At 31.5% G+C, this 27,757-nt stretch overlaps 1 protein-coding gene across 5 annotated transcripts in view; it reads left to right on the top strand.

Annotated features, from left to right (window-relative positions):
- LOC143078795 (cell adhesion molecule Dscam1-like) overlaps window positions 1–27,757 on the top strand; it is a 58,984-nt gene that overhangs the window by 5,811 nt on the left and 25,416 nt on the right. For all 5 annotated transcript variants that reach the window (XM_076253773.1, XM_076253772.1, XM_076253771.1 and 2 more), the window contains exons 2-8: window positions 12,956–13,288; window positions 17,707–17,865; window positions 18,475–18,621; window positions 19,464–19,751; window positions 20,060–20,329; window positions 21,520–21,816; window positions 26,954–27,064. In XM_076253773.1, coding sequence (XP_076109888.1) covers window positions 12,956–13,288; window positions 17,707–17,865; window positions 18,475–18,621; window positions 19,464–19,751; window positions 20,060–20,329; window positions 21,520–21,816; window positions 26,954–27,064 — 1,605 coding nt within the window. The remainder of the gene's footprint in view (window positions 1–12,955; window positions 13,289–17,706; window positions 17,866–18,474; window positions 18,622–19,463; window positions 19,752–20,059; window positions 20,330–21,519; window positions 21,817–26,953; window positions 27,065–27,757) is intronic.

Below are 27,757 nucleotides of genomic sequence, written 5' to 3'. Positions count from 1 at the left end.
ATAAATTTATAAATCTATAATGATGCACTGATTTTAAGGATCAAAGCACGGTAGGAAATTGCAAAACGAATTACAATTATTTGCAGTGTACATGCACATTTGTAATGAGTTGTCAATCTTACACACAAAATCAATATTCAAACAAAAATTGAAACCACACATGAATCTTTTATCCCCGAAATGATCAAAGCATGGTAATAAGTAGAAAAAAATACTCAATCATAAAAAAATGTAATTAGTTTGATCGCTCATCTACAAATAAACTTTTCTTTTCATATTTATATTTCAAATTTCACCCCTGAGAATGTTTAATATAGCATTAAATAAACCTTATAAAAATCTCATAAAATTATAGCCTTTTACTTAAGTTATGAACAATTACTTTGATGAAATTGTCAAAGAACCCAATTAAGTTCTTAAAAAATATCATTATTACAAAATATGTAATGGCCTTCAGAAAAAAATGTGAATTGTCATAAGCCAAGTAAGTCACAAACGTTTGAAGACGCTTTATTTTTACTCACAAACTTTGATTTTTAACAACCCAAAGAACGTACCATTGATGACATCTTTTTAAATTTTAACACATTTTTCTGAAACATTATATACAGAACACATTTAATTTGAATTTTTATTGCGACATTTACCGTTAAAACGTTGGTGTTTTTTGCAAGTAGGGTTATCGTGATCGCTAACAAAGAAATTCATGTAGCAAGTCAAGAATATTACAGTTGTTGTCCTTTCGTTTGATGTGCTTGAACTTTTGATTTTGCCATTTGATAAGGGACTTTCCGTTTTAAATTTTCCTTAGTGTTCATTTTTTTGTCATTTTACTTTTCACATACTTTCAGTTTATCATCTTATTCTCCTTGATCTTAGGTTGCAAAGTTCTAGCTTTTAAATAGTTTATTTATTGTTTGATTCTGACTTCCTGACTATTCCTATTCAAAGATATAGACTAACAAGTCTTGTCGAGTAAAATCGGTCAAACTCTGTTATGAAACAATTTCCATTTTGTTACTGGTATTAGAAACATAATTTCCATCTATTCAGGTATATCAATAAAACAAAAGACGGTATTAATGAAAGATGTCCAGTCTTTCTGTTCATAGGTAGTGAACAGAAATCAATAAGGTAGTTGAAAAAAACTTATTTCTGTGACTACATACATTCAGCCTTAGGTTAAGAAGAACCAGTCAATAATTGTGCCAATCGTCGAATAATAACAATGATTAATTTATACCATAAACACGTTTTATTGTTGATTTTAGTATTAAAGAAGCTATTTATTCCATCACACTATTGCCGATCGGTTTTAGGTGGATTATAGAATCAACACTTACAGAAGTGCACTCACGAAACCCTCTAGTAAAGAAAAAAACATATCAGAAATCGATCGCAATCGACTTGGCTAAGTAGGTTGTGATCAATATTAATTCATCTTATAAAAAGATTTTACCACATGTTTAATTTCTAAACAAATATTTGATTATTGGCTGTACACTGCTGAAGATATTATGATAGTTATTGCCGGAAGTATTTTTGAATATGGAAGACGGAATTGCCACCTGGATACCGGATGCATCTTTGTGCTTGCTATGTAGACTTATGACGAAGGTTGCTTTGTGCATTAGTCTCATGGATTCAGATTTTAAACTTTCTATTATATATGATGTTTGTAAAGAACAAACATGGGTTTGATACACTGTTTACTATATATCTGTTTGATATGCATACACCAATATTACAATTTATTTGCACAATGAGGTTGCAGTTTACAAACACTGAGTTTGCAGATTACAAACACTGAGCTCAGCTCACTTAAGTTGTTTTCCTTCCATGTTAATCAATTAACTTCATACACCAATGCCTAAGTACTGATTATGTACCACTATGATTATGTTAGTGTTTCTAAATATAGGTATATTTTATTTTAATGTCCCTCTTTTATCATTCGCCCCTCATTTACTTATATACTTATTCAAACCATTGGGTTTTGATTGAATCATTGAATAATGTTATAGATAATTTTTATCTTGACTGTAAACAATCAATAATTTAGTGCCAATAATAAATCAGAATGGACAGTAATCTGTTAATAAGATTATTACCTGCCTAGCAACTATATTGACCACTCGATCTATTAAAATTATGGCATACATGACCATATGGTATTACCATTTTTATCTTTTAAAACATTATAAAATTTATATCATTTTGTACCATTACAGTTATGTAGAAATGATTAGACGTTACGCGCGATGTTCGTACATGTAAGCGTAACACAACGTCGCGGATATTTCGTAACGTTCAAACCAAAAATTCGACTAAAACGTTGTTTTTAAGCAAGTGCGACATTCTTGTAAGACTCCGCAAAATCGACGGTGCTTTTTAACTACTTATCGAAAAGTGACGTTTATTAGTTTTTTGAAAAATTAAGAAAAATAACATTTTAAAAAGTCACTAAATCCTACCATTATAAGAGTAGTGATAAGCAAACAATTGACGTAAATTTGAGTTGAGTTCATTTTTACGTCAAAAAATGGTGATGCGACAACCTTGTAATCCTGTGAAAAATCGCTCATAAATCATCATATATCATTTTTCAGGATATTTGTCCTTAAATTCATAAAATTAAGTAAATTAACATTGATGTAGTGAATACAAATACTAAACTTTTTTTTTCATTTTAGATATTTTTTTTTTGTTTCTCGAAACTGGAACCCCAATTTTTTTCCCCGTGGGACAGCTTTGCCCTTGTAGTATGGAACGAGTTTTTTTTCTATGACGTCATCATAACGTCATAAAAAATGCATAAAAGACTGAAGGAACCATTCTGTTTAATAATGGAAAAAAGCGTTTTTCAAAATATTAAATAGTTTTGATTAAAATCATAGTTTAGTGGTTACTATAAATGAAATATGTTACGCGGGACAACCTAAAATTCGCCGTTTTTTAAAAATGAAGCTTGTCGCATGCAGCATAAAACATAGTTTCAACAATTATTTTTTTCGTTTTTATTTTTAAAATTGTTATTTTTTAAAATACGTACAATAGCAATAAATATGATATCACAAAATTATATATTTTGGACTTGCATCTTGCCAACTACACCGAATTTTCAATGAGGTACGAACATCGCGCGTAACGTCTTACGTATTTATTGTAAAGTAATGTTATGTTCCGTATGCAACTAAATCAACAGTAATAATGCAACTGTGTCCACTAAAAACAACATGGTGCAACATTGCTGGCATAAGAAGCGATTATCTGTTTTTATATTAAGATTTGCTAAGCAATAAAAAGTTTGTTGCACAAATATTGATAAATGTCATCACCCATAGAGTATTGATCACGGTGGGTATGGTTGTCCTGCGAGAGAATGTTCTGTGCTGGTGATTCGGTCCTGACGGGTGCTGGTGATCAATGAAAAAATGTAAACAAAGACGAAAATGATGATTTTTGACGTTTTCACTCATAAAAAATAGAAGAAAACAGTTGAGATTTTTCAATTTTGTTTCTTATGGGTTCATATGTAAACCATTAAAAAGTTGACCCTCTAAACTGTTTCAGTAAGCGTAACACAAAAATGCTCATTTTCAGAAAATCTGGAACTGAAAAAATAAAACAAAAATGCTCATAGAGTCCGCTTTCTATACCGCAATCCACGCGACAAAACTATTTTGTGAAAAAACATTGCAATTTATGAAAATTTAGCATTTTTTCAATTTATTCATGTCCTGATACTGTGCTGGTGGGTCCTGTCATTGTGCTGGTGGGTCCTGATACGGTGCTGGTGATTTTGGATAAGAAGTTGCTCATATTTGAAACATATGTTACAAAATCAATGAAATTGGGCAGATAATTATTGTCAATAGGATCTATGACTCCTATTTTAGCTCTTGTGCATCCATTTGGCTGTTTAATATGTGTTTTCAAATGATCGTTACTTGTATTACACAATTACATAAGAGGGCAACCTCTTTCGTCCAATATCAGATAACAATATATACTATCTGAAATAAAATAGTTTTATTAAGATATTAAATGCCCCTTACATTGATGCTTCAACAATGATCAAAGCCCATGCTGCATAGACATGTTTGTTAGCGCTCCGCATACCCCTCCCCACTTACTCAACACCTCCTTCATTGTTACAGTGGTGTAGCAACACAACAATTTATCACAAAAATAATAACACAAAGACACACATTATTGAACAACAAATGCTCACAGGTACTGAAAGCTAGTTCAAAGCCGCATTTTCAACTAATAGATAAATAAAGGCAACAGTAGTATACCGCTGTTCAAAACTCATAAATCCATGGACAAAAAACAAAATCGGGATAACAAACTAAAACCGAGGGAAACGCATTAAATATAAGAGGAGAACAACGACATAACACTAAAATGTAACACATATAGACAAAATCCCACGAGAATAACAAATATAACATATATATATAACATCAAAACCAAATACATGAATTTGGGATAGACAAGTACCGTGACACGTCTTATCGCAATGTGAATTTACACTCAAAAATAAGAGAAAACAAACGACACAACGTAATAATGTAATACACACAGAAACGAACTATAATATAACAATGACCATATTCCTGACTTGGTACAGGGCATTTTTAAAGGAAAAAATGGTGGGTTGAACCTGGTTTTGTGGCATGCCAAACCTCGCACTTTTATGGCCATGTGAAATATAACATCAAAATGACAACACAGGACTACAATATAAATAAATTGGAGAACACAATTGACAAAGAATCACACGAACAACAGCCAACAAAAGGCAACAAGTTCAAAATTTTAATACGCCAGAAGTGTATTTTGTCCACACAAGACCTATGCGTGACGCACAGATACAAAAGTTTGAAAGCCGAAACGAGTACAAAGTTGAACAGCATCGAGGACCAAAAGATCAAAAAGGTTGTGCCAAAAACGGCAAGGGTTTTCCGTTAAGTTACCAGAAAATCCCTATAATTTAGAGTAATTTATACTTTGGCAAACAGTAAATTTAATAAAATGAATATTCAAAAGATGTACATGATAAAGCTGAAGTATTAACTAATTACAGGAAACAACTGAAATACATTTACATAACCAGACATTTGAAACACAAAAGTAGACACATCCGAATACGTTTAAACCTCTACGCCAAGTGACGTCCTATTTGAAACTGAAAAATGACGAAAAAATGACGTCATTAGAATTAGTAAAACAGAGCATCAAAAAATGAAAAATGACGAAAAAATGACGTCATTAGAATTAGGATTAATTTAAGATTATATATTTGAACTAAATACTGATATTGCATTTAATAACAAAGCACATTTTAATTCTTATTAATATAAAACTGAGGTAGCAATTAACTATATTATAAAACTGTCAGGTTTGTTATGAATCTAACTTCAAACGTAAAATATCGTACTGATTACTTGATAAACCATGTTCTCATATGCAAAAATCCCAATCGTGTCGATTAAAAAAGTCTCAAAACTTAAGTTCACATTTTAATGTTTGATTAAGCAGAACTTTAATTAAAAGTGTGCAGTGAATCTTGTGCTCACAATAGTTATTGTCATAATTATGTTTACATAAGACTTATAAAGGAATTAAGAAGGTACCAAGAAATATTTTACAGTTCAAACTAATGATCATGAATGGAAGGAAATGGTACGGAAGTTTACATAGGACAAAAAGAAATTGATAGTATTTTTTGGCGAAAGACTTAAACGCTTCTTTGCGTTATATAGTAAAACTATTCTTTAAAAGCATGCAAAAAATAACTTTGATTGACTTGCTTGCTATGTTTGCTCCAAGGATATTTTCAAACAATAGGTAGGCGGAGTTTCAATACATACTGGGATTTGATTGGACAAATACAGCTGACCGGAATTGAAGTTAATGTTTATTTTCCAAACAAATTCTAGTATATAGTAAACATACTACTTACCTGTCGTTTACAACCATCCAAACAATCATAGCAAGCAATTTAATCAAGGTTTGCTTTGCATGTATTTATAGAAGAGCTGTAAATTCTAAAAAAAAAAATTGTTTTCGTAGATGGTTAAATCCTCAACAAAATATCATTAACTTTGTTGGAACGAATAAAGGTTTTAAATCAAATTTTCGTGGACTTTTTAGCTTCCACCCTGACGAGGCATGTTAGCTGCTCGTATGCTGTTGCACCTGACGCACTGAAACTTTCACATTTCCATCTTCTTTTCTGAAATATTTTACCTAGCTCATACTTGACAGGATTGTTATTCTAGTAAAAGGTGTAACCAATGAATTGAACACAAGTTAAAAATTCCACAATACTATATAATTCATTTTATGTGTCAATTTGTTCGAAAAAAATCGAAAAGAAGAGAGTTTTTTAATGTCATGGTTATCTGTCGCTATCTAGATATATGCTTAGCATTTATTTCAGATGACATGGACTCCTCACCCAGGTGACCCTGCTGCCTTTCATAACTTTATCCGTATACAATTATTTTAAAATAGATAACCAAAGGCTGCAACTCGTATTTTTGTATTTAAATGATTCGTTGTAACGAGAATATTTGTGGTGAATGGAAACTGTGAGGGTCAAAATCTTAAATTGCTTATAAATGTTGCTGGACCCAGTTTCGTTATCTGATCTGAATTTTCTAAAATGTGCAAGGTAGATAGACATTTTGATTTTTTTTACTCGGTAAGTTTGTCCTAATCGCTTGAACTTTTGCAATATTACAACCAATTTCAATGAGTGTGTAGACAAAGGGATTACTTTGGTTATCTTGCTTGCTGAACAGAAAAGTCATTGTAAGTTATGTAAACTACCCTACTTTAAGAGTAGACTAGTCCGACAAATGACACATCTTTCTGTCTGTAGGACCAGGCTACTTCGAAAGGAGGGTACTTTACCTTACCTAACAATGACCTCACGGTTTAGCTAACAAGCTATTTTGGAATTTTGAAATGAAAAAGCTAAGAAATCTTAGTTTTGTTAGTGTGTACTAGGTTTTCGAAAAAAAATACCTGATAACCCTTCAGACAAAAACAAAATGTTGAAAAAATCTTACAGATACAGCAAGTGATTCTTAATAGCTATAAGATTCATTTTTCTTTTAAAATACAACTTTTAAATCTTACGGGAAACTATTCCAAGCTTAAAACTTTCACTGTAACCTCGCTTTAACTTATCCCCTATCCCCTCGCCCTGAAAAAAAAAACCAAAACAAGCAAACCCGCAATACTATTGTTATTCTTATAGTCAGCACTCAATTGTTCACAAACAAATGTGTTTAAAGCTGCTAAAGACTTACGCTCAGTAAGTCCTTTGTTCTATATTTTTGCTCTCCATTTTTATGCAAAACCTTTTACATTTTTATTTTATCGGTTATTGTTGAAGGTCGTACGATGACGTTTGGTTGTTAACACATACTTTCTTTGGTTTCTTATGGAAATTTTTCCATTGACAACAAACATACCACATCATCTGCATTATATAAGTATTGTATAAATTACAACGTATTTTGGTAATCTTGCAAAATGATCGTAATCCCGAAAATCGTGAACATATTTTCTTATCTTAAAAGGGGCAAGAAGGGTTCCATCAACAGGCCAATAAATAAAATTACAGTTAATTTAAAAAAAAAAAGAAAAAAAGAAAGGTGTATTTTTTCTCTCATAATAACAGTAAACAGATTCACAACAATGTCAATTTCAAGAAAGCAGACAACAGTTAATTAGTCAATAACAATGCAGCATCAATGATCTTGAATATATGCTTCTTTTAACTAAAATATAAAGGCACAGAACCAGGACATTGGAGCACAGTACCAGGACCGTTTTTCTTATCACCAGCACAGCGTCAGGACAATTCTGTTTAACGAACTTGTACGTCTTTTGCAATATAGTATTGTTGTAATATACTTTGCATAGTACTTATGACGCATCAGAGAAAAATTAAGCAACAAAACAGTCGTTTTATTGCCGTTCTGATACAATGTAGACAAACCCACCAGCACAGAATCAGGACCCACCAGCACCTGACAGGACCAAATCACCAGCACAGTACGTTCTCTCGCAGGACAACCATACCCACCGTGATTGATGTCAATATTCTATCTGGGACAATATTTATCAATATAAGTGATTGCAATCTTTTTTATAATTAAGCAACTTCTCTGTCGTATATGAGCCAGATTATGAATTGAATGAAAAGACGATATGATCAGTTTTGAACATGTTACAGTTAATCAAGAATATTTTTTATATAGTAAATTCTTTTTACGTTTAGAACTAACTTTGATAAGTCCTGGACGCATACTGACACAAACTTTCAGAATTGAATACAATATGCAGTATAAAATAAACTACTGTGATTGCACGAACAAGACTTTATCTTATTCTAGTTACATAAATCTTTGTAATTGATTAATGAAAGTCATCAGGCGGGAAGAAAAAACATACTACTTTTAAAAACATTATGGTATATATTTTAATTCGAAAAAGGCTTTTGGATATAATTAATGATTTTGTTTTAGTATATGAGAATAAAGAAAGTGATATGAGTAGCATTGAGACAATTATTCTCACAGAGACCACAAAATTATGTGGATGTAAGCAGACAAAGGCAACCGTACGATCTTCAATATTAAATGAGCATAAACCATGCGTTATTGTTGGTTAAAAGACACTACAAGCATGAAAAATATGAAACAATTCAAACAAAAAAGGCCTCATTGCTACTGTTTTTTTTTTTGTTGTTTTTTTTTATCTTTTTTTAGTTGTTGTTGTATAGATGAAATTACTTTTGCCCATTGTCTTAATATTAATTCTTTGTCAACTTTTTATTTTACAAAATAATCAATATATTTCAGTTCTCATTTTTCATTTAAATGCCACAAATAATGTTTAGGAAGATGTTTCCATTCCTATTTTTAGTTTTATAAGATGTGTTGATTATACCCTATATATTCTACCTTAATTTCCGTTTACCGGACACTTTGTAAGGTCTCACGAGATTAACTTCCTTGTAGACAACTATATTATTATCTGCATCCGTTGAAAGTCACATTCATATGTCTCTCTACTCCTGAGCTGCTTTGCACTGTAAATGAGAAAGTTGAGGGTGAGGATTATTAACGTTAGGGTAACGATAAATACACGTGGTTAAAACTAAACTAGAAAATGTGATAACAAAATGAAAAAAGCACTTTCTATATTTCTTACGTCTGATGCGCTTTTCCGGATTTATTTCCATAAGAAACCCACACATAATTCAAAAACCATAACAGTTGAAGAGTTTTGATTATGACATAAAACCAACTTACATGTATAATAGGCAAATTCGTCTAAGGTTAACTTTGGTTAGTGTCTTAATAAATTCTACAATAAACGGACAATCAATTTAAGAAAGTTAATCTAATGAATGTTTTATGGAAAGTCAAAATATGTTGTAATATCCAGTGTCCGAGTACTCATATTTTCTATTTGCGTTCTTTTTTTTTTTAAAAAAATGCAAGGTATATTCATATAAATACAATATCCTTTCTTTCTCGTTAATATTAGCTTACAGTCTTTTCAAACGACCTTCAAGGACTGCGTTTACGAATAAGTGCCATACTCATGCATTTAACACAGGCACTTCAGGCACTTCCCCCCTTAAATTGGACTTTGGAATACCATTGGAATAACAACAAGCCCAACTTTCTACTTATATGGCAGTAGCTCCATGTGTATCGACTGTGTATCAATGCATTACACGAAGTCAAACGAACGTTGCGAAAACTCTTGTGATTATGAAGTCTATGTTTTATTGTCCCGTGAGCATACTTATATTGTAGATGAATTGAAACAAATGCAATATGGCTGACTATATAAAGGTATGATACCGGGGAATGAATATAGTTAATGCAACTATTTTTTAACTTTTACTTCGGAATTTAAAGTTCAAAGTGTTGAATGGTTAAATTAAACTTTTTATAGACGTGTTATTGATATGTGACAAATTAGGTAGAAATTAATAGGATTAAAGTGCCTACCACAGTGAGAAGATTATCTTGATGGAGTGTTGATTGATTGATGGTCTACTTACTTTAAGATATCTTGTCGCTGAGTGTATAATCGAATAGGAAGCATTTTAATGAGTTCGTCGAGACAACTTGAACTACTATTACTTAACGTTGCAAGGTACACTAGATTTAAAGGTGTGTCGAACATCGAGGATATAAAGTACAAAAATTAAAAAACAAAAATTAAACAAACAAAATTGTTAGACTTTTTTAATTCAATGATTTCAAAACTATTTAAACTTCATATTATCCAGATAATTTTATCCAGATTAGAACTCATTGAAAATTATTACAAAAAAAAGGTGAAAAAATATAATGAAAACACTACTATATTACAAAAAAACCTTTGAAATATAAAGCTCTCATGTTAACCTGGTACTGAAAGGCAAATATTTACATAGCTGCGATTACAAAAAGGATGTCTGTTTAAGTAGAAATTACTAATGTGACCATATCTGTCATTTGAACTTCATTGGGTATAATCAGTGGCTTTACTGATATGTTTTATTGACATATTCACTGACGTTTCTAAGGTCAAGTCAATACCTGATTTTTGTTATCATATGGTAAAATCTCTGGTTGTAACCTTAAATAATTAATACGATCAAACATGCAAATCAAAGAATATTGGGATTACAAATAGAAGCATTATAAAATATGAAAATCAAAATGTCGCATAGCAGATGACCGAAGGAAAACTTAAAACTATTTTTAAACAAGATATAAAAAAATTAACGGTACCAATTTTCTTGCACCAGATGCGCATTTCGACAATACATGTCTCTTCAGTGATGCTCGTTGCCAAAATATTTGAAATCCAAAGCTTATATAAAAGATGAAGAGCTTCAAGCAAAAAGGTCCAAAAAGTATCAGAGCTTTGCATGAGGGAGATACATTCTTTAATTTATAATAATTTCTATCATTTTGTAACAGCAAATTTTAATAACACAAAAAATCCGTATTTTCATGCCAGTACCGAAGTACTGGCTACTGGACTGGTGATACGCTCGGGGACTAATATTCCACCAGCAGAGGCATCGACCCAGTGGTAGTAATAAAATTAACGGTACCAATTTTCTTGCACCAGATGCGCATTTCAATGATATAACTTTTTATTTTATGATGCAGGCAGGGAATTTCACATTTGTAAATTGCGTGTATAGTATTCATTATAAATGTCCCCTTAATACAGTTGTCTACAGTAAGGAAAATATATCACCTACATATCCCTTTTCAGTTCTGTATTGATTTCGTAGAGCCATAATTGTAAATCATAAAGTCAAAAACGTTTCCTAGGGCAAACATGCATCGACTAAACTGTTATCGTTATTGGGATGAAGTACATATTGTTTTCACATCTGTTACACATGAGAAATATATATTGCCATAAACTTGTATCACAAATTATATCAGATATCAGATATAGATTCAAGGCATTAAAATTTTGAAACATATGTACAGTTTATTGTTTGAACTAGCTGTAATAGCACTATTTTAACTATTCAATTGTCGTCGGATTTTCATTTTGTGTAGATAATGAATTGTTCGTATAATGTGCTGTTACACCATTGTCCCAATTAAAGTGATACTGAAAGAGTTGAACGCTTACATACATCATAATTCCCGAAACATTTTGTATATGCCAGTCCCAAGTCAGGAGCCTGTAATTCAGTGATTATCGGCGTTCGCTTACTGTTTTTTTTAAATTTATTGTCTGGCACATTAATTAAGTTGTCGGTTTTTCGTTTAAAATGTTTTACATTATGTAATGTCGGAAACTTTTTATAACTTGAGAGACGGTATGGGACCCATAATAAGCGTTAGACCATACAGTGAGCTATAGTTGCTTACAATTTTTTCATTTGATCGATAGTAGATAAAATTGAGAATGGATATTTGTCTCATTTGCAATCATATCACACCTTTATAGTTTTGGGATAGGTTCTTGTTAGTCATATATGTCTGAATTAATTTAAAATAACTCTTTGAAAACTGGATATATCGATTACCTCAACTAATGATTTAACACTTTCCGATTGTTTCTGATTTCGTGCTACCGTTTCGTGTTTGTGTATTATTGTTTTATTAGTTTGTAAATAAAATGAAAGACTAGATATGATTTTGAAGAAGCTTATTCATGACATTTTTTTTTTGGTGCAAAATCGTTCATGTTTGTGATATTAAGAATGTCATCATAAAATGTGGAATTTCCCTGTTATCCTATAATAGTTTTTTTTGTAAATTGCGTAGTTTATTATATATTAATCTATTAGTCACACAGATTGAATCATTACACTTATTAGTGTACAATAATAGTTATAGGTTTCTGTGATTAGTTTAACGGACATCTGTTGCCAAAAGACCGACTTCGTTATACAAATTTACTTTTGTAATTATAAATGATGGACCGATTAATTCGTCTTGGCATGTAGTTTGATGCAGTAAATGAACCAATTATCAGAGATTATTACAGTGGTCAAGCTTTTAATAGATATAAATACTAAAGTGAGCTTTTATATACAACCAGCTGTCTGATTACTCGGTGTAGAATAAAAAGGGGGAGAGAAAGATATCACGGAGAAATAAAAAATTCTTAGGTCAATGACGAAAACCAAAACACTACATGGAAAACAAAAGGGGGTATCTTATATAGAAAGAAACAAAAGGGGGTTATCTAATATAGAAATAATTTGTAAGCATTAAACCAAGGACAAATCATATTCTAACTTGAATATTGGAAATGCATGCAATCAATATCAACTTGATGGTTTTTTTCTAATGGTATGATTTTAATATTTTGAATATCAATGAATAGAAGTTTGATAGTGACAAACTAAAACGTAATAATATTTTTCTATATCGTTTATCTACAGGATGGGCCACGACACAATCACCAGAAAACAGGTTACAAGGACCAATATTTCTCTCAGAACCTCCCAGCTCTCTAGTGTTTGCCAATACACACGGTGCTCTGGTTCCCTGTACAGCGTATGGAAAACCTGCACCTGCATTAGATTGGATAAAGGGGGACGGGTCTGCAGTGGATGATGTTCCTGGATTACTCAGAGTTCTCTCTAATAATACCCTCCAGTTCTATCCTTTTGATGATGCAAGCTTTCAGGACAACGTCCATACACAAACCTACAGATGTTTGGCAACCAACGTTGCTGGTTCCGTTATAAGTAGACCTATGCAAGTTAAATCAGGTTGGTATAGAAAAGAAAACATTTCTAGTCCTGACTTCCTTTAATTTGAAATATAGTATACGAATTCTGTTTACCCTGTTGATATCGGTTTATAAAAATACATATATATTTAATCATAAAAGAGTGCTTGTAACAACTCATGAGTAAAACAGTTGTTTTCCATTCGATCAATTTGTTTAAACATTTTTTTTTTGCCATCTGTTAAGTGACTTTCCGTTTTGAATTTTTCGATTTCGGTATTTTTGTTACTTATTTTTAAAGGTAAATGTAATAAAAAAAATTGGGCCTCTCATATGTTTTGCCCTCTCATATGTTTTACCCACACACACCATGCTGGTCTACTTTTGGGACGATTACTCTTTTCTTGCAAACAGACAACAATGCTATTAAGATGATTACATTCAGCGTATTGTTGAAAATGTATAAACTAATATTGATTTACACTAAATTATATGCTTATTTTATTGTGAAATTAAGAGCAACATCAATTTGACATATTTATAGCCTCCAGTGAAGAAAAAGATGTTATGGATACAATTAATCGTGACAGAACTATCTAATTTGGTATTATCTAAAATAAAAATAATTCGTGATTAAAAAAAATACTTTGTTTTTTTAAATTTAAAATGAAATCGTGCGATTCCTAAGCACATTGATTTGAACAATTATGAAAAAAAGATTTATTAAGACATTTTATAGTATAAAATCAAACAGCTGTTGAAAGTATTTACTTCATTCATTTTTAAGCAAATTATGTTTTTTTTTAATATGGCAACTTACAATACAATAAAGGTCTGAAATAAGAATAAAAAAAAAACATCTGAGCTTGACTTTGCGTAACACGTGAAAATGAATAGATTTGCTAGAATTAGAATAAATGCATGTAACTTACAATCAAGAAAAGTTTAAGAGGAGATGAAGTGGGTAATCTGACTGAACTCAGCTCAGCCCATACGTTGTAAAATGTAAAAGAATTTTATTAACTTGCGATGTTTATTAAATTCATGTTATAAACAATGAGGTGCAAAAATATTCATATTTTTAATATGATCCCGTCAATATGATATTGTTCTTTATATGTCATTATGATATATTTCTATTATGAATTAGAAAATACGTTGAACCACCAACGTCAAAATACTTAATCGCGTAGTGGAATGAAATATTTGTGGATTCTTATAAATTCTATATAACTTTTGGACTATTTTAAATCTCGGTCTTTTTCTGAAATTAATTCTTACATACTTTGATTTTTTACCCCTGTACGCTAACATTGCCCATGTGATATTTTTTTTAATTGTTTGTATATACATTGAACGACAAATTTATGTGACGTATAAAATTTTCTGACGTGAGACACGCGAATCAATGAATGTGTTTGTAGATAGATTTGTTTGTGTTCTGTTGAATTGTTCCTTTTAAAATTGTTACACGATGATAACTGCTGTACCCATATTTTGACAATTTTATTTATTATGTATGTTTAGTTCACGCATCACTGAAAATATAACGGAATTTGATGAGACTGTAATGAGTGTGAGAGGTTTAGCGCTTTAAAACCAGGTTTAATCCATCATTTTCTTCATTTGAAAATGCCTGTACCAAGTCATAGATATGACAGTTCTTGTCCATTCGTATTTTATGTGTTTTGTCATTTGATTTTGCCATGTGATTATGGACTTTCCGATTGGATTTCCTCTGAGTTCAGTATTTTTGTGATTTTACCTTTTTTCATGTAAAGTACAATTTAACTTTATTCACTTTCGTTAGCAGTGCATAAAATTCGACCGTTTGAACTCATTATGATATACAAAAAATGACGTTGATCGTAATAGCCTACAACGATTTCCACCTTTTTTATTCCATATTAAAGAGATTTTTTTAATGCAAAAGAGCAGTAACATTTATTACATTAAGATTGGTGTGATTGTATGCATGTTATTTCTAATTGTTATTCTACTCTATTTCCTGTATGTAATGGATTTTTCTATAAAACACCATTTTGCTTTTTATTAGTAATGTTTTCTCAAGCCAGTTACACTTGCTTATGTTGTTCTTAATCTTTCAAACGTTTCCTGATAACAGTAAGAAAAACGAAAAGAAGTCAAATGCAAATTCCAATTATGTTTATATTTAATCTGTCCAACGATCCATCGCGAAATCTTGAAAAATGTAATTGTAATAGTACACTTTATTAAACACTATTTGCGAATTGCATGTTTTGGTTTCGCTGATAGTGTTTCTGTGAATGTTATACACTGTCTTAGTTTCTTTAATCTTGAACGGTTTAATGGATTAAATATGTTTTACATTAATGACATGTGATCATTATAACTGACACGTGTCAAAACGGAAACTGTTAGAACTTGAATTACTTAATGCGAGTTTTTCACTTCCGTTTTTTTCGGAGTAAAACGCTGCTAAAAATTTATTGCTCAGTTTGTTTGAAGTATTGATTGATTGTTCGTATTTCAAATTACTATTAATATATTGAAGTTCACATTTTTCCTCTCATTTCATCATTATTGTATGAATATTTACATAATTTTATTTCCAATGCAATTTTGACATTGACAGAAAATTCTAATAAATCCCTCACAGGAAACTGGTTTTTGGAAAAGCACACAATCGATGTCGTAGCAACATTAATTAAATGAGTTATTAGTTCGTGGAGGTAATTCTAATATTTAAGTACCCTAGCTAAGTACTCATTTTATTCATCATTATTTTCATAATTCAGTCTCATTTTCTGTTACATTGTTTAGAAATAAACCCATTAAATGTTACTAAACTATGTAAATTGCACACGGCGTTGACTGGTACAAATAATCAAGGAATTCAGAATGAGTTTTGGGGTAATTCCTGTTATGACTTAAACAATCTGTTAAATCTCAATCATTAAATAAATAGACTTTGAATTTAGCTTTGTTGAAAAATATTCCGTATCAACTTCAAAAATAATACATGATGGTCTCAATGTATAGATGGTCTGCGTACTGACGTTGTTTATCATCTTAATAAAGTGTTATATTGTTCTACTATTAATATCACTTTTACTGTTTGGTCTGTTTTCTGTGATATTCATTTGACGTGGCTTTGTACTTATACATCTCGTCAATGTGTTTGTATTATCTTTCATTCTGTGTGTTTTGTACATGTAACTTTTTGTGTTTCTTTGGTACATATAACGTGGTACTGTACTTTTAAAGATCCCGCCGTTATGTTATTGTTCTATTAAAATTTTGAAAATACTTTAAACAACAAAATTATTTCATATCTCTTTCTGTGAAACGTCAAACACACGACTCTACACTAGAGTTAATGTGAAACTGATTATTCATGAAGTGGAATTAACCATATGCGGATTTTTTAAAATTCTAAAGAACTTCTGGACAATTTTAAATCTCGGTCTTTTTCTGAAATAAATTTTATCAAAACTTTTGATTTTTCAGTCCTGTATACCACCATTGCCCATATGAAAAAAGTAAAATCACAAAAATACTGAACTTAGAGGAAGATCAAATGGGAAAGTCCATAATCACATGGCAAAATCAAATAACAAAACGCATCAAAAACGAATGGACAAAAACTGTCATATTCCTGACTTGGTACAGGTATTTTCAAATGTAGAAAATGGTGGATTAAACCTGGTTCTATAGCGCTAACCCTCTCACTTTAATGACAGTCTCATCAATTTCCGATATTTTTACATTGATGCGTTAAATAAACAGATACAATAAATATAATAGTCAAAATATGGGTACATCAGTCATCATCGTTTAACAATTTTAAAAGGAACAATTTAACAGAACACAAAAACATCTACTATCTACGAACACATTTATTGATTTGAGTGTCTGACGTCATTACAACTTTGAAAATACTTAAAACGATTTTTTATATTTCTTCTTGTGTGACTTCAAACACGCGACTCTACTTTAGAGTTGATGTGAACCTTCTCATTCAGTCACAAGACTTCAAATATTTGAATCCTTTATGGGTTGACTTTAAATACGCATACATGTAAACAATGAATTTATTTGTTAAATTTGATAGATGCTTTTTGTGCTACATGTTAAATATGTGTTTCTTTTGTTCTAATTGAGATGGTGACACAGTGATGACTGCTGTACCCCTATTACTTATGTCTGTTTTGTTTACGGATTGTTGTAAATATAATGGAATGTGATGCCCTTGTCATACAAGTGAGAGGTTTAGCGCTATAAAACCTGGTTCAATCCACCATTTCTACTTTTAGAAATGCCTGTACCAAGTCAGGATAATGACAAGTGTTGTCAATTCGTTTGATGTTTTTATCATTTGAGTTTGCCATTTGATTAGGGACTTTTCGTTTTGAATTTTCCTCGAAGTTCAGTATTTTTTTGATTTTACTTGATGTATAACATTCTACTTTGTAGTGTTAATCGATGACTACAAGACATACAATCTACAGTTGACAGATGTTTGGGCTATGAAGGGCAGTACAGCAACGTTTAGATGTGTTATCAATCCTTCTTATGTTAAAGAATACATCAAAGTAGTAGGCTGGACCCAAGGAACCAAACCAATTGTACCAGGTGAGTATCGTTTGGCTAAAAGTTAACCAATTTACATACGTCCTCGCAAATTAATGAAAAAGTAGTTCAAACAACCATAACATAACAATTAAGTTCGTGCTAAATTTGTATTCGCAATACGTTACCATTTACTTTGTTCTTTAAGGATCAGTTATTACTATTTACCTTCCTGTTTAATATGTTTGTTTACATTCTATAATCACGACTTCCCCTCACACTTGCGATGTGCAGTGGTCGAAGTTCTAACGAAGGGTATCTTAGTTAAGGTCACTTCGACGAAAAATATCGTCGAATTAGAGGACGGAAAGACCATTATTCAATAGCAGTACATTAATGATGATTTGATTAAATGAATATTTTCCTTTTACAAGAAAGTTCTCTACTTATTTTGTAGTAAAAATTAACCATACAAGAGTATAATACGCAGCAATCTTAATTTTCTTAAGCTCAAATGTTTTTATAAAATGTTTACTCATATTCAGTTATTCAGTCATCTTTCACACGTATCCACTGCAGTCAATTCAGTAGTGTTTATTATTAACGATTTTAAGAATTACAGTTAAACATTTGTTGAGTTAGCATAACAACGATTATTATGATAAATTTAAGGTGAAAGAGTCAGCTTTTTTCCTAATGGAAAACTACAAATTCGAGATGTTAGAGATGAAGATCGATACACAACATACAGATGTATAGCACGTAATATACTTACCAAAGAGGAAAAAGTCAGCTCATTTGCATATTTACATGTTCATGGTAAGTGAAAATGCACTTGCGACTGTATCAATTCAACAACCTTTTCTTTCTTTTTTCAAATAGCTGATGTGTAACTGTTTCTCCATTTTTACCTTTAATGAGTTTTAACAATTATTTTAGACTTGGTAGTTTGCTATTTCATACTAGCAGTTAAGGATTTTAAGGATATTCGCTGCTTAGTTTCAAATAAATAACTTTTTACTAGTATATATTGATAGGGGATTTATTGAGGAATCCAAAAATTAAAAAAAATATAGGGGTCAATGTGCTTGTTTTCGAGATATTAGCCATTGGAATTTTGGCGGGAAAATGTTCTCTCTTGACTTTTCATAGCTTTATCATTGACCAGTTAAAGCTCTCAAATACTATTAAAAAATTAATAAGATTTTATTAGACTTTTACAAATGGCTTATAATTATACATGTAAAAGATTTATAAAAAGAAAAATGGGGGTCCATGGGCAAAATTTTTTAAAGGCATTCAAATGGATAAAACCAGAGGATTCCGAAAATCTGACAAAAGTTCCAAAACATGACAAGCAAACATCCTTAACAACTTTCGATTACCAGTATAGATGATTACTTGGATTTCAAGAGATATTAAAGGAAAGACGCAAGTTTATTTTTACCGCAAAGGCCTAATAAAAGAGATATATTAATAATTAGATGATAAACCAATTAAATATGTACAAATATTTACAATAAAAACATACGTGGTGATCATATGTTCATGTGTATTGATAAGAGAATTTGACTTCATTATTTTACTGTGATATAAATGATATCTCTTTTGGTATGGTTGGAAAAATCAACAGAAATACAAATCGGACATTATTATTTCAGAACCACCTGCTGGTTGGACGCCAGCTGAAATTGATGACTATTCAAAGATTGTGTCGGTTGGACAGGGATCATCAGCAGAATTAGCCTGTGTCGGTCGTGGAAATCCACTACCTACCTATAGATGGAGTTTCCAAGGAAAAGATCTGAGTATTAATAATGTCGTTTATAGTCAGAGAGGTGGAAATCTCTTCATCAAAAATGCACAAACAGTAAACAGTGGCGATTATACCTGCAATATTTCCAACCCACATGGATCAGCACTTGTCAAGACTCAGCTTATTGTCACATGTAATAGTTGATAAATATTTATTTATTATGGCCATAACCCTATATTTCAAGACGTACATGGTTTAAAAATAATTCAAATATGTACATTTGAATTTTAGTACCATTTAAAAACAAATATATATATTCCAAAATGTTTAGTAGTAACCGAGCCTATGATAAACTTATATATGTTTTAACAATGAAAGTCTATTGTATCATAAATTAATTGCTTAATGTATTCAGTTTATACAGACAATTTCTGATAATACCACATTTTACTTGAACAAAAATCTGAACAAATATTAACAAGATGTTGTATTTACTTACAGTACCACTGTCGGTGAAGATTGATCCCCCGAATCAAATAGTAGACTCAGGAGAACCTGCAGTTTTTAACTGTTCTGTGGAAGGCTATCCAATCAAATCTATCAAATGGTTTAAAAATGGTCATCCATTGGTCAAGGAGAATAGAATGACTATACAGGATGAAACTTATTTGACTATCAATGAAGTCAATAGAATGGACCAGGCTATGTACCAATGTGTTATAACAAATGATAACGATGGAGCCCAAGGAACAGCACAACTGTTACTAGGTGGTGAGTATAATGCAAATATATTAATATCATGTAAATGTATTTGTACGAGGAGTAAAAGCGTGTTCTTTAACGACTTCAATTTCTAACAATGATTAAAACGTGTGCATTATTTCATATGATATTAGGTTGGCGAGCTTGTGGAGTTATTTTTAATGGTTGATAATGATAGTGTGTAAATTCGTATTCTTTCTACACTTTGCACAAAAAAACCAACATTAGTACGCCTAACTCGTAAACTCCCTAGGTACATTGGCGTTATTCCTTTATTGCGTATACGGTATTCTAATTGCACTTGAGTTTTTAGTGTAGATCAGTAGATTATATTAACTTTCAACATCAAGTTGTTAAAGTAAAATGTTAGATTACAGAAAATACTGCACTACGAGGAAAATTCAAAAAGAAAAGTCACTTATCAAATGGCAAAATCTCAAACACATAAAACGAATGGATAACAACTGTAATATTCTTGAATTTCTTTGTTAGCGATCACGATAACCCTACTTGCCTTCTTGATACAGACATTTTATGATGTAGAAAATAGTGGATTGAACCTGGTTTTAAAGCTAACTAAACTTCTCACTTGTATGACAGTTGCATAAATGTCATCTTATCCACAGTGAAGAGCGTATAAATAAAACTCTAATAGACCTACAACTTTTACATAAAAGTCCTTATATTTCGTGTGTGAGTGCATCTACCGAGTTTACACATTAATTAAGGAATGACTGTAATATTTTTTCTGTCTATGAAGAAATAACATAAAAAATTTGGTGCACACTGAATAACGCGCGTAGCGGGTTATTTAACAGTGTGCACCACATTTTTTATGTTATTTCGAATAGACAGAAAAAATATTACAGTAATTTCTAATAATTTAATTCTAAATTCCATTTTAAACCGTAGAAAACCATGAAAAAACGTTGATGACGTCACGCTCACATGACTAAATTATGTCTATGGGCTCATAACAAAATAACGTCGGCCAATCAGAAGACGCGTTACATCCAAAATTAAATTATTAACATATAAACAAAACTAGGTTTAATCCAACAACATCATAAACGAAATTCTATATTGTAAATGAACCGGAAGAATGAGCTTTTGATACTTTAAAAAACTTGTCAAATAAAAAATGAAGCTATCAAAGTGTGCTTTATATTCTTTTTTAACGAGTCATTTTATTCTTGTAGCTGCTCATCCAGCATTTGTTGATTTATTTGCTGATCAGTATGTTCAAATCGGACAGAAAACTTCGATTAAGTGTAATGCAGCTGGGAATCCAACCCCTAATGTATCATGGACTTTAGATGGCCAATCCCTACCACGTGACAATGAATTAAAAGAAGGGAGTTTTATGAACGGCCTTGGTGAAGTTATCAGCTATGTCAACATAAGCAGTGTTGATATCAAGTATGGTGGAGAATACACATGCAAGGTGTCTAACGAAGTGGGAACGATTTCACATTCTAGCAAACTCAATGTTTATGGTTCGTATTTCTGATATCTAAATTAAGAGAAAACAATATGTTTCCAGACAAAATAATGGTGCTATATTCCTCTGCCAACAAATAAATTGTACTGATCAAAATACGATTATGTATACCTTATGGTTGTATTACAGTCAACCAAGGAAAATATTAAAGCGAAAGTATTAAGGACAAATATGAAATTGACACAACTGATGATTTTCTGTTCTCTCGAAATATGCAATTGATACATTCAATACATATACCCAGACTTTATTGTAATGTTGTACCACTACAGCTTCTGGTGGTTGATTGCTATTCCCCACAGGGAATCATAAAATAGATACTTTTCCGCTAACATGATCTTACTTTGATATTTATAATACAGATATTTCCAGCTGATATATGGTTGAAATATACTATTAAATTCCAATGTTAATCTATGCTATGTAGTGATAAACATAAGCTGGTTAAGGCATACTGTGTTGTATACCAATGCGTTATTTAATATTTGTTCACATTTTTTTTTATATAACGAGTACCTCTAACGAAATATTCGTTGATATGTACATACGGTGCATCAATATAGCATTGGTGTCCTATAAATTTGCGTTTACTGAGTAGTATTAGATTTAACAATCATAAAATCGAGCAGGCAAATCAAACCACATCTTCTTCAATCAGTTAGGGTCTGGATATTATTTAAAGTAATGTGAATGAAAAATCACTGCAATGATCCGGAAATTTAATAAAATAATTGCTTTTTTTTACTTGCGAACGGTAGGAGTGTTTTTAGAGCATGAATAATACCCAAAGTTTTAGTATGTGGTGTCTGTGTTGTTAAATATACTCTTTATTTGTCAGTTAATAAAAAGAATTGTGCGTTACCGAATTGCTTTCAGAGATCTTATTTTACCCAATGTAGTAGTTAACACTATTTGCTGACTCTGCTGTTTTAATATAACAGTGAACAAACGAAAAAGAGACATTTTTATCACTATGAAAGTATCAAGTGTGTGTTTAGATCAAATTGACTTAACCCAGTGGCGAAAACCCCTGAGAGTACTCTCAGTCAACGATGAGAAGGGTTTATATTGATTAGATAGAAATTAAATTACAATTGAGAGAGTTTAGATGTGATTAATTTCAGCAAAACTGTAATAAATCTGTCGGAAGAAACATTTAAAATGATAACATTAAAGTTGAATTAAATTGATTTTACCACAAACGTTAAAAAAGGAAATGTGTAATTATATAAACTTAAATATGTAATTGCTAAAATAATTTCATATTGTTTTGTGGCGACTTATCTTTCATTTTCAAAACAAACTTAAAACTACAATTATAAAAATTTTGATAAGTTAATTTTCTTGTTATGATTATTTTCTATTCATTGTATTAATGTTCAAACAGATCTTGAGTGATTCTAGTAACTCGAGCTAATTTCATTGATAAAGTTGATTATGGACATCATTAATGTCATAATTTTTGCTAGATGGCTGCTTTGGTTTCAAGTGTAATTTCAAATTAAAGATAAGACTAATTGAAATTGATAGCATGGACGGATATTTCCATTTTATTTTTCTAACAAATCCAATACTAGTTCTTGAAATATGTAATTTATCATTATTACCCATTTTCACTAAATATACAGCAACACTTGCGTATATTTGGATGGTAAATGAAATTTTTTTCGAAGTATGATATAAACAGAACATTTTGTATCATTTTAACACACACACAAGTGATAGAACAGAAAGAGACAATATATAACACTGACTGTAAAAAGTAAAATCACAAAAATACCTGAACTCCAAAGAAAATTCAAAAAGAGAAATCCGTAATCAAATGGAAAATATCAAAAGCTCAAACACTCTAAACGAATGGATAACAACTGTCATAATCTGACTGGGTACAGTCTTTTTCTTATGTAGAAAAAAGGGAAACTCTATTTTGTGTACCTCAAACTTTTCAGTAATAACAATTGTAAAAGCCGGAGTTATAATATATACATCTTCTTATTTGCCTTTATTTTTTGTAGATAGTAATATCAATTATTCTTTTTGACTGCATGTAAATAGTCGTATCTAACCCTGCTGCTAGTTTTTAATTTTTAAGTTTTATAATAAAATATGTTATTTAACCTTATGGTATAATTATGTTAAGTAAAGTCATAGAAGACAAAGCAAAAACTACTAATAACGGTTCGGGTATTTTTTTTGTTTATTGTTTAAATGAAATTATCTGTTAAATATGTACAGATATGGACTATGAACTTTAAAACTGAGACTAAAATTGTTGTGTGGAAACATATCTTAGCTGTATTTGGCAAAACTTTTATTAGACAATTGGGAACTGCAACACCGTATGGCTGCAATGACAAAATTGATGGTATAGGTATTCTATCTAGTCCTTCGTGTAACTCGGTGAATGTGATGAATATTTTCAACTCGACTCCTCGACGTAGACGCAGTCATGGTCATCGTCATTATACATCACCTTCTCTGCATGATGTCTCTATTAATGACTTGCTGTCATTCATACAAAAGCCGTTAGGTATTCATCACATTCGCACGAAACTTTATTCATTACCCCTTACAAAACTTCATTCTCTGTTCAATTTATGTTTGGAATCCACTGTTACAAACCCTCATTCAAACCAATACAAACTTCAAGCTATAATTTCGGATATTGCAAGTCACAGACTTTTCAAGCCAGTTCGCATTGGAAAAGATGAAAAAGAGAAAAGATCTTTTCTAAATCTTTCCTTTGCCAACAAAGGTCTCGATGGCGTCAACCTAGGCAATATCCTTCATCATAAATTAGTTCAATCGAAAATACCTCCTTATTTCAAACACCAGTCTGTACCAATAATTTCTTATACCTATACCAAACCTATTGCAACTAAAATTTTCAATTACAAACGCGTTTTGCAGAATCTCGATATTGACGACTTCAAGTCTAAACCTCCTGATTGCACTTGTGCTAGTTCCCAATTCATATATAATCCTGCTGACCACGTTATCACCGGTGACCTTAACATTGTTAATAACACTTCTCTACGAAATGTGTTATCGAAAGGTCCGAAATATCGTGAGCCTAAATCCATCAATTGGAATACAACTTTAAAATTTTGATGGACTCAGTCGAGGATTATGCCAGGCAATGGGCTAAACGTGAAAAGGAAGACATAGACACTCTATCCGAATGGATTAAGGCAGTGAGGTCGTTAATACAAATCAGAATCAAGAAACTGAATGGGTCCATCCATGCCCATGCTACGTCAATCTTTAAAGACCCAAATATTGCTAAACACTTATCCGACCTCCATGATAAATATGTTGTTGTCCCCGGAGACAAAGCCCCAAATAACATCGTTTTTGTCTATAAAAGTCACTACATTAATTGCTTGATAAACGAATTAGGTATAGACAATTCACTTGGAAACTCAACATATACCCTCACGACACTTACCAAAGATGAAATCCTGGATAATCATAGGTCTGTTCTTTGTTCCTTTGGTATTTCAACCAAAGATGAAGAATTGGATCTTCCATCACTGTATTGGATACCTAAACTACATAGGTGTCCTTACAAACAACGGTATATTGCTGGGTCTTCCAAGTGCTCCACGAAACCTCTTTCTAAATTATTAACATCTATTTTATCAGCAATCAAAGACGGGCTTCAAAGTTATTGTGAAACCGCCTATTCTAGAGGTGGCGTGAATCAGATGTGGATACTTACAAATTCCAAAGATCTTTTAGAGTACATACAATCTAACTCTCTTTCATCTTGTAACAGTATTAAAACATTTGACTTTTCTACTCTTTATACAAGTATTCCACATTCCAAACTAAAAGACAAATTGAAAGAGTTGGTATTACTTTGCTTCATAAAAAAGAATGGCCAACGTAGATACAAGTATCTTGTCTTAGGGAGGGATAAATCATACTTTGTAAAGAATCACTCTGATTCAAACAAAATATTCCCTGAAACCGATATTATCAAGATGCTTGATTTCTTGATTGACAACATATTTGTAACGTTCGGAGGACGTGTTTTTCAACAGACTGTCGGCATCCCAATGGGAACAAACTGTGCCCCTCTACTTGCCGACTTGTTTCTTTATTATTATGAGGCTGACTTCTTGCAGGAACTTCTTAAGAAGAAAGATAAGAAGTTAGCAATATCCTTTAACTCTACTTTCCGCTATATAGATGACGTTCTTTCACTAAACAATTCAAAATTTGGTGACTATGTGGAACGCATCTATCCCATCGAATTGGAGATAAAGGATACTACAGATACGGTTAAGTCGGCTTCATATCTTGACTTACATTTAAAAATTGACAATGAGGGTCGGTTGAAAACAAAACTTTACGACAAGAGAGATGATTTCAGCTTTCCAATTGTGAACTTTCCATTTCTAAGTAGCAACATTCCAGCAGCACCTGCATACGGGGTATATATCTCCCAATTGATACGATATTCCCGTGCTTGCATTTCCTATCATGATTTTCTTGATAGAGGGTTACTGCTCACAAGGAAGCTATTAAACCAAGAGTTCCAAATGGTGAAGTTGAAATCATCCCTTCGTAAATTTTACGGACGCCATCACGAGTTGGTTGACCGTTATGGAATAACCGTTTCACAAATGATATCGGATATGTTCCTTACGTCGTAACTACAATCCCCTTCCCTTTCATGAATGTGACCTACCGAATTAGACTATTTACCGGATTTGTAATCACATAAGCAACACGACGGTTGCCACATGTGGAGCAGGATCTGCTTACCCTTCCGGAGCACCTGAGATCACCCCTAGTTTTTGGCGGGGTTCGTGTTGTTTATTCTTTAGTTTTCTATGTTGTGTCATGTGTACTATTGTTTTTCTGTTTGTCTTTTTCATTTTTAGCCATGGCGTTGTCAGTTTGTTTTAGATTTATGAGTTTGACTGTCCCTTTGCTATCTTTCGTCCCTCTTTTAGGAATTTTTGGTCCTCAATACTCTTCAACTTCGTACTTTATTTGGCCTTTTTTAACATTTATTGATTCAAGCGTCACCGATGAGTCTTTTGTAGACGAAACGCGTGTCTGGCGTTAATATAAAAATTCAATCCTGGTATCTATGATGAGTTTATCACAACTTTTTGCAGGCATTCCCTGGGTTAGACCGATGAAGAACATTACTGCCACAGCTAATCAACCATTAAGTATCACATGTTACGTTGCTGGTTATCCCGTATCTTCTGTAATATGGTCTAAAGGTATGTTAGTTTTTAAGTTACTGAGGTTGCTCCTATGACATAGACTTATCTTAAATTTACTTCTTTCATTGGCATATATCGTAATTAAAGTGTCTTCACTTATGATATTCATAATTATGCTTTTCACCTTTAAAAGAGTATATCTTGAGATGCGATAAATACGAAAAAAAATATACATAACATATAAATATTATATTTCAGATGTCATAAAATACATAAAAAAGAAATGTAAGGTTAACAAATAGTAATGTTGTTTAGTGTTTAATTTATTTTGAACGACATTAGTATTTTTAAAAACATTTTTCCATTTGCATTCAAGATAAGATAAATGTCTTTTTGGAGATCCAAAGATCAAGTGTGTTAACAACAGTGTATATTCAACATACATTTAGAGTTAAATTTATTTCACGTAGATAAATCATGTGTCAAGATAAATTGTTATTTATGAGTTTTGAACAGCGGTATACTACTGTTGCTTTTATTTATTTAACCTTGTTGCATTCGTTAACATTATTGTATTGCTTGTTCAGGAAGCGATTGTAAAACAATACTGTTGACACTGATGTAATGAATCAATACAAATGAACATTAATTTATATAATATATTTTGTGTTTTTTTTGGTCAGAATCATTTAACACAACAACAATATTCATTTCCGTCAATATTGATGTAAAGGGGGAGTTCATAAACCT

The sequence above is a fragment of the Mytilus galloprovincialis genome, chromosome 6 (genome assembly GCF_965363235.1).
Source record: "Mytilus galloprovincialis chromosome 6, xbMytGall1.hap1.1, whole genome shotgun sequence".
Lineage (NCBI taxonomy): Eukaryota > Metazoa > Mollusca > Bivalvia > Mytilida > Mytilidae > Mytilus > Mytilus galloprovincialis.
This window is presented reverse-complemented; position numbering and strand designations above follow the sequence as displayed.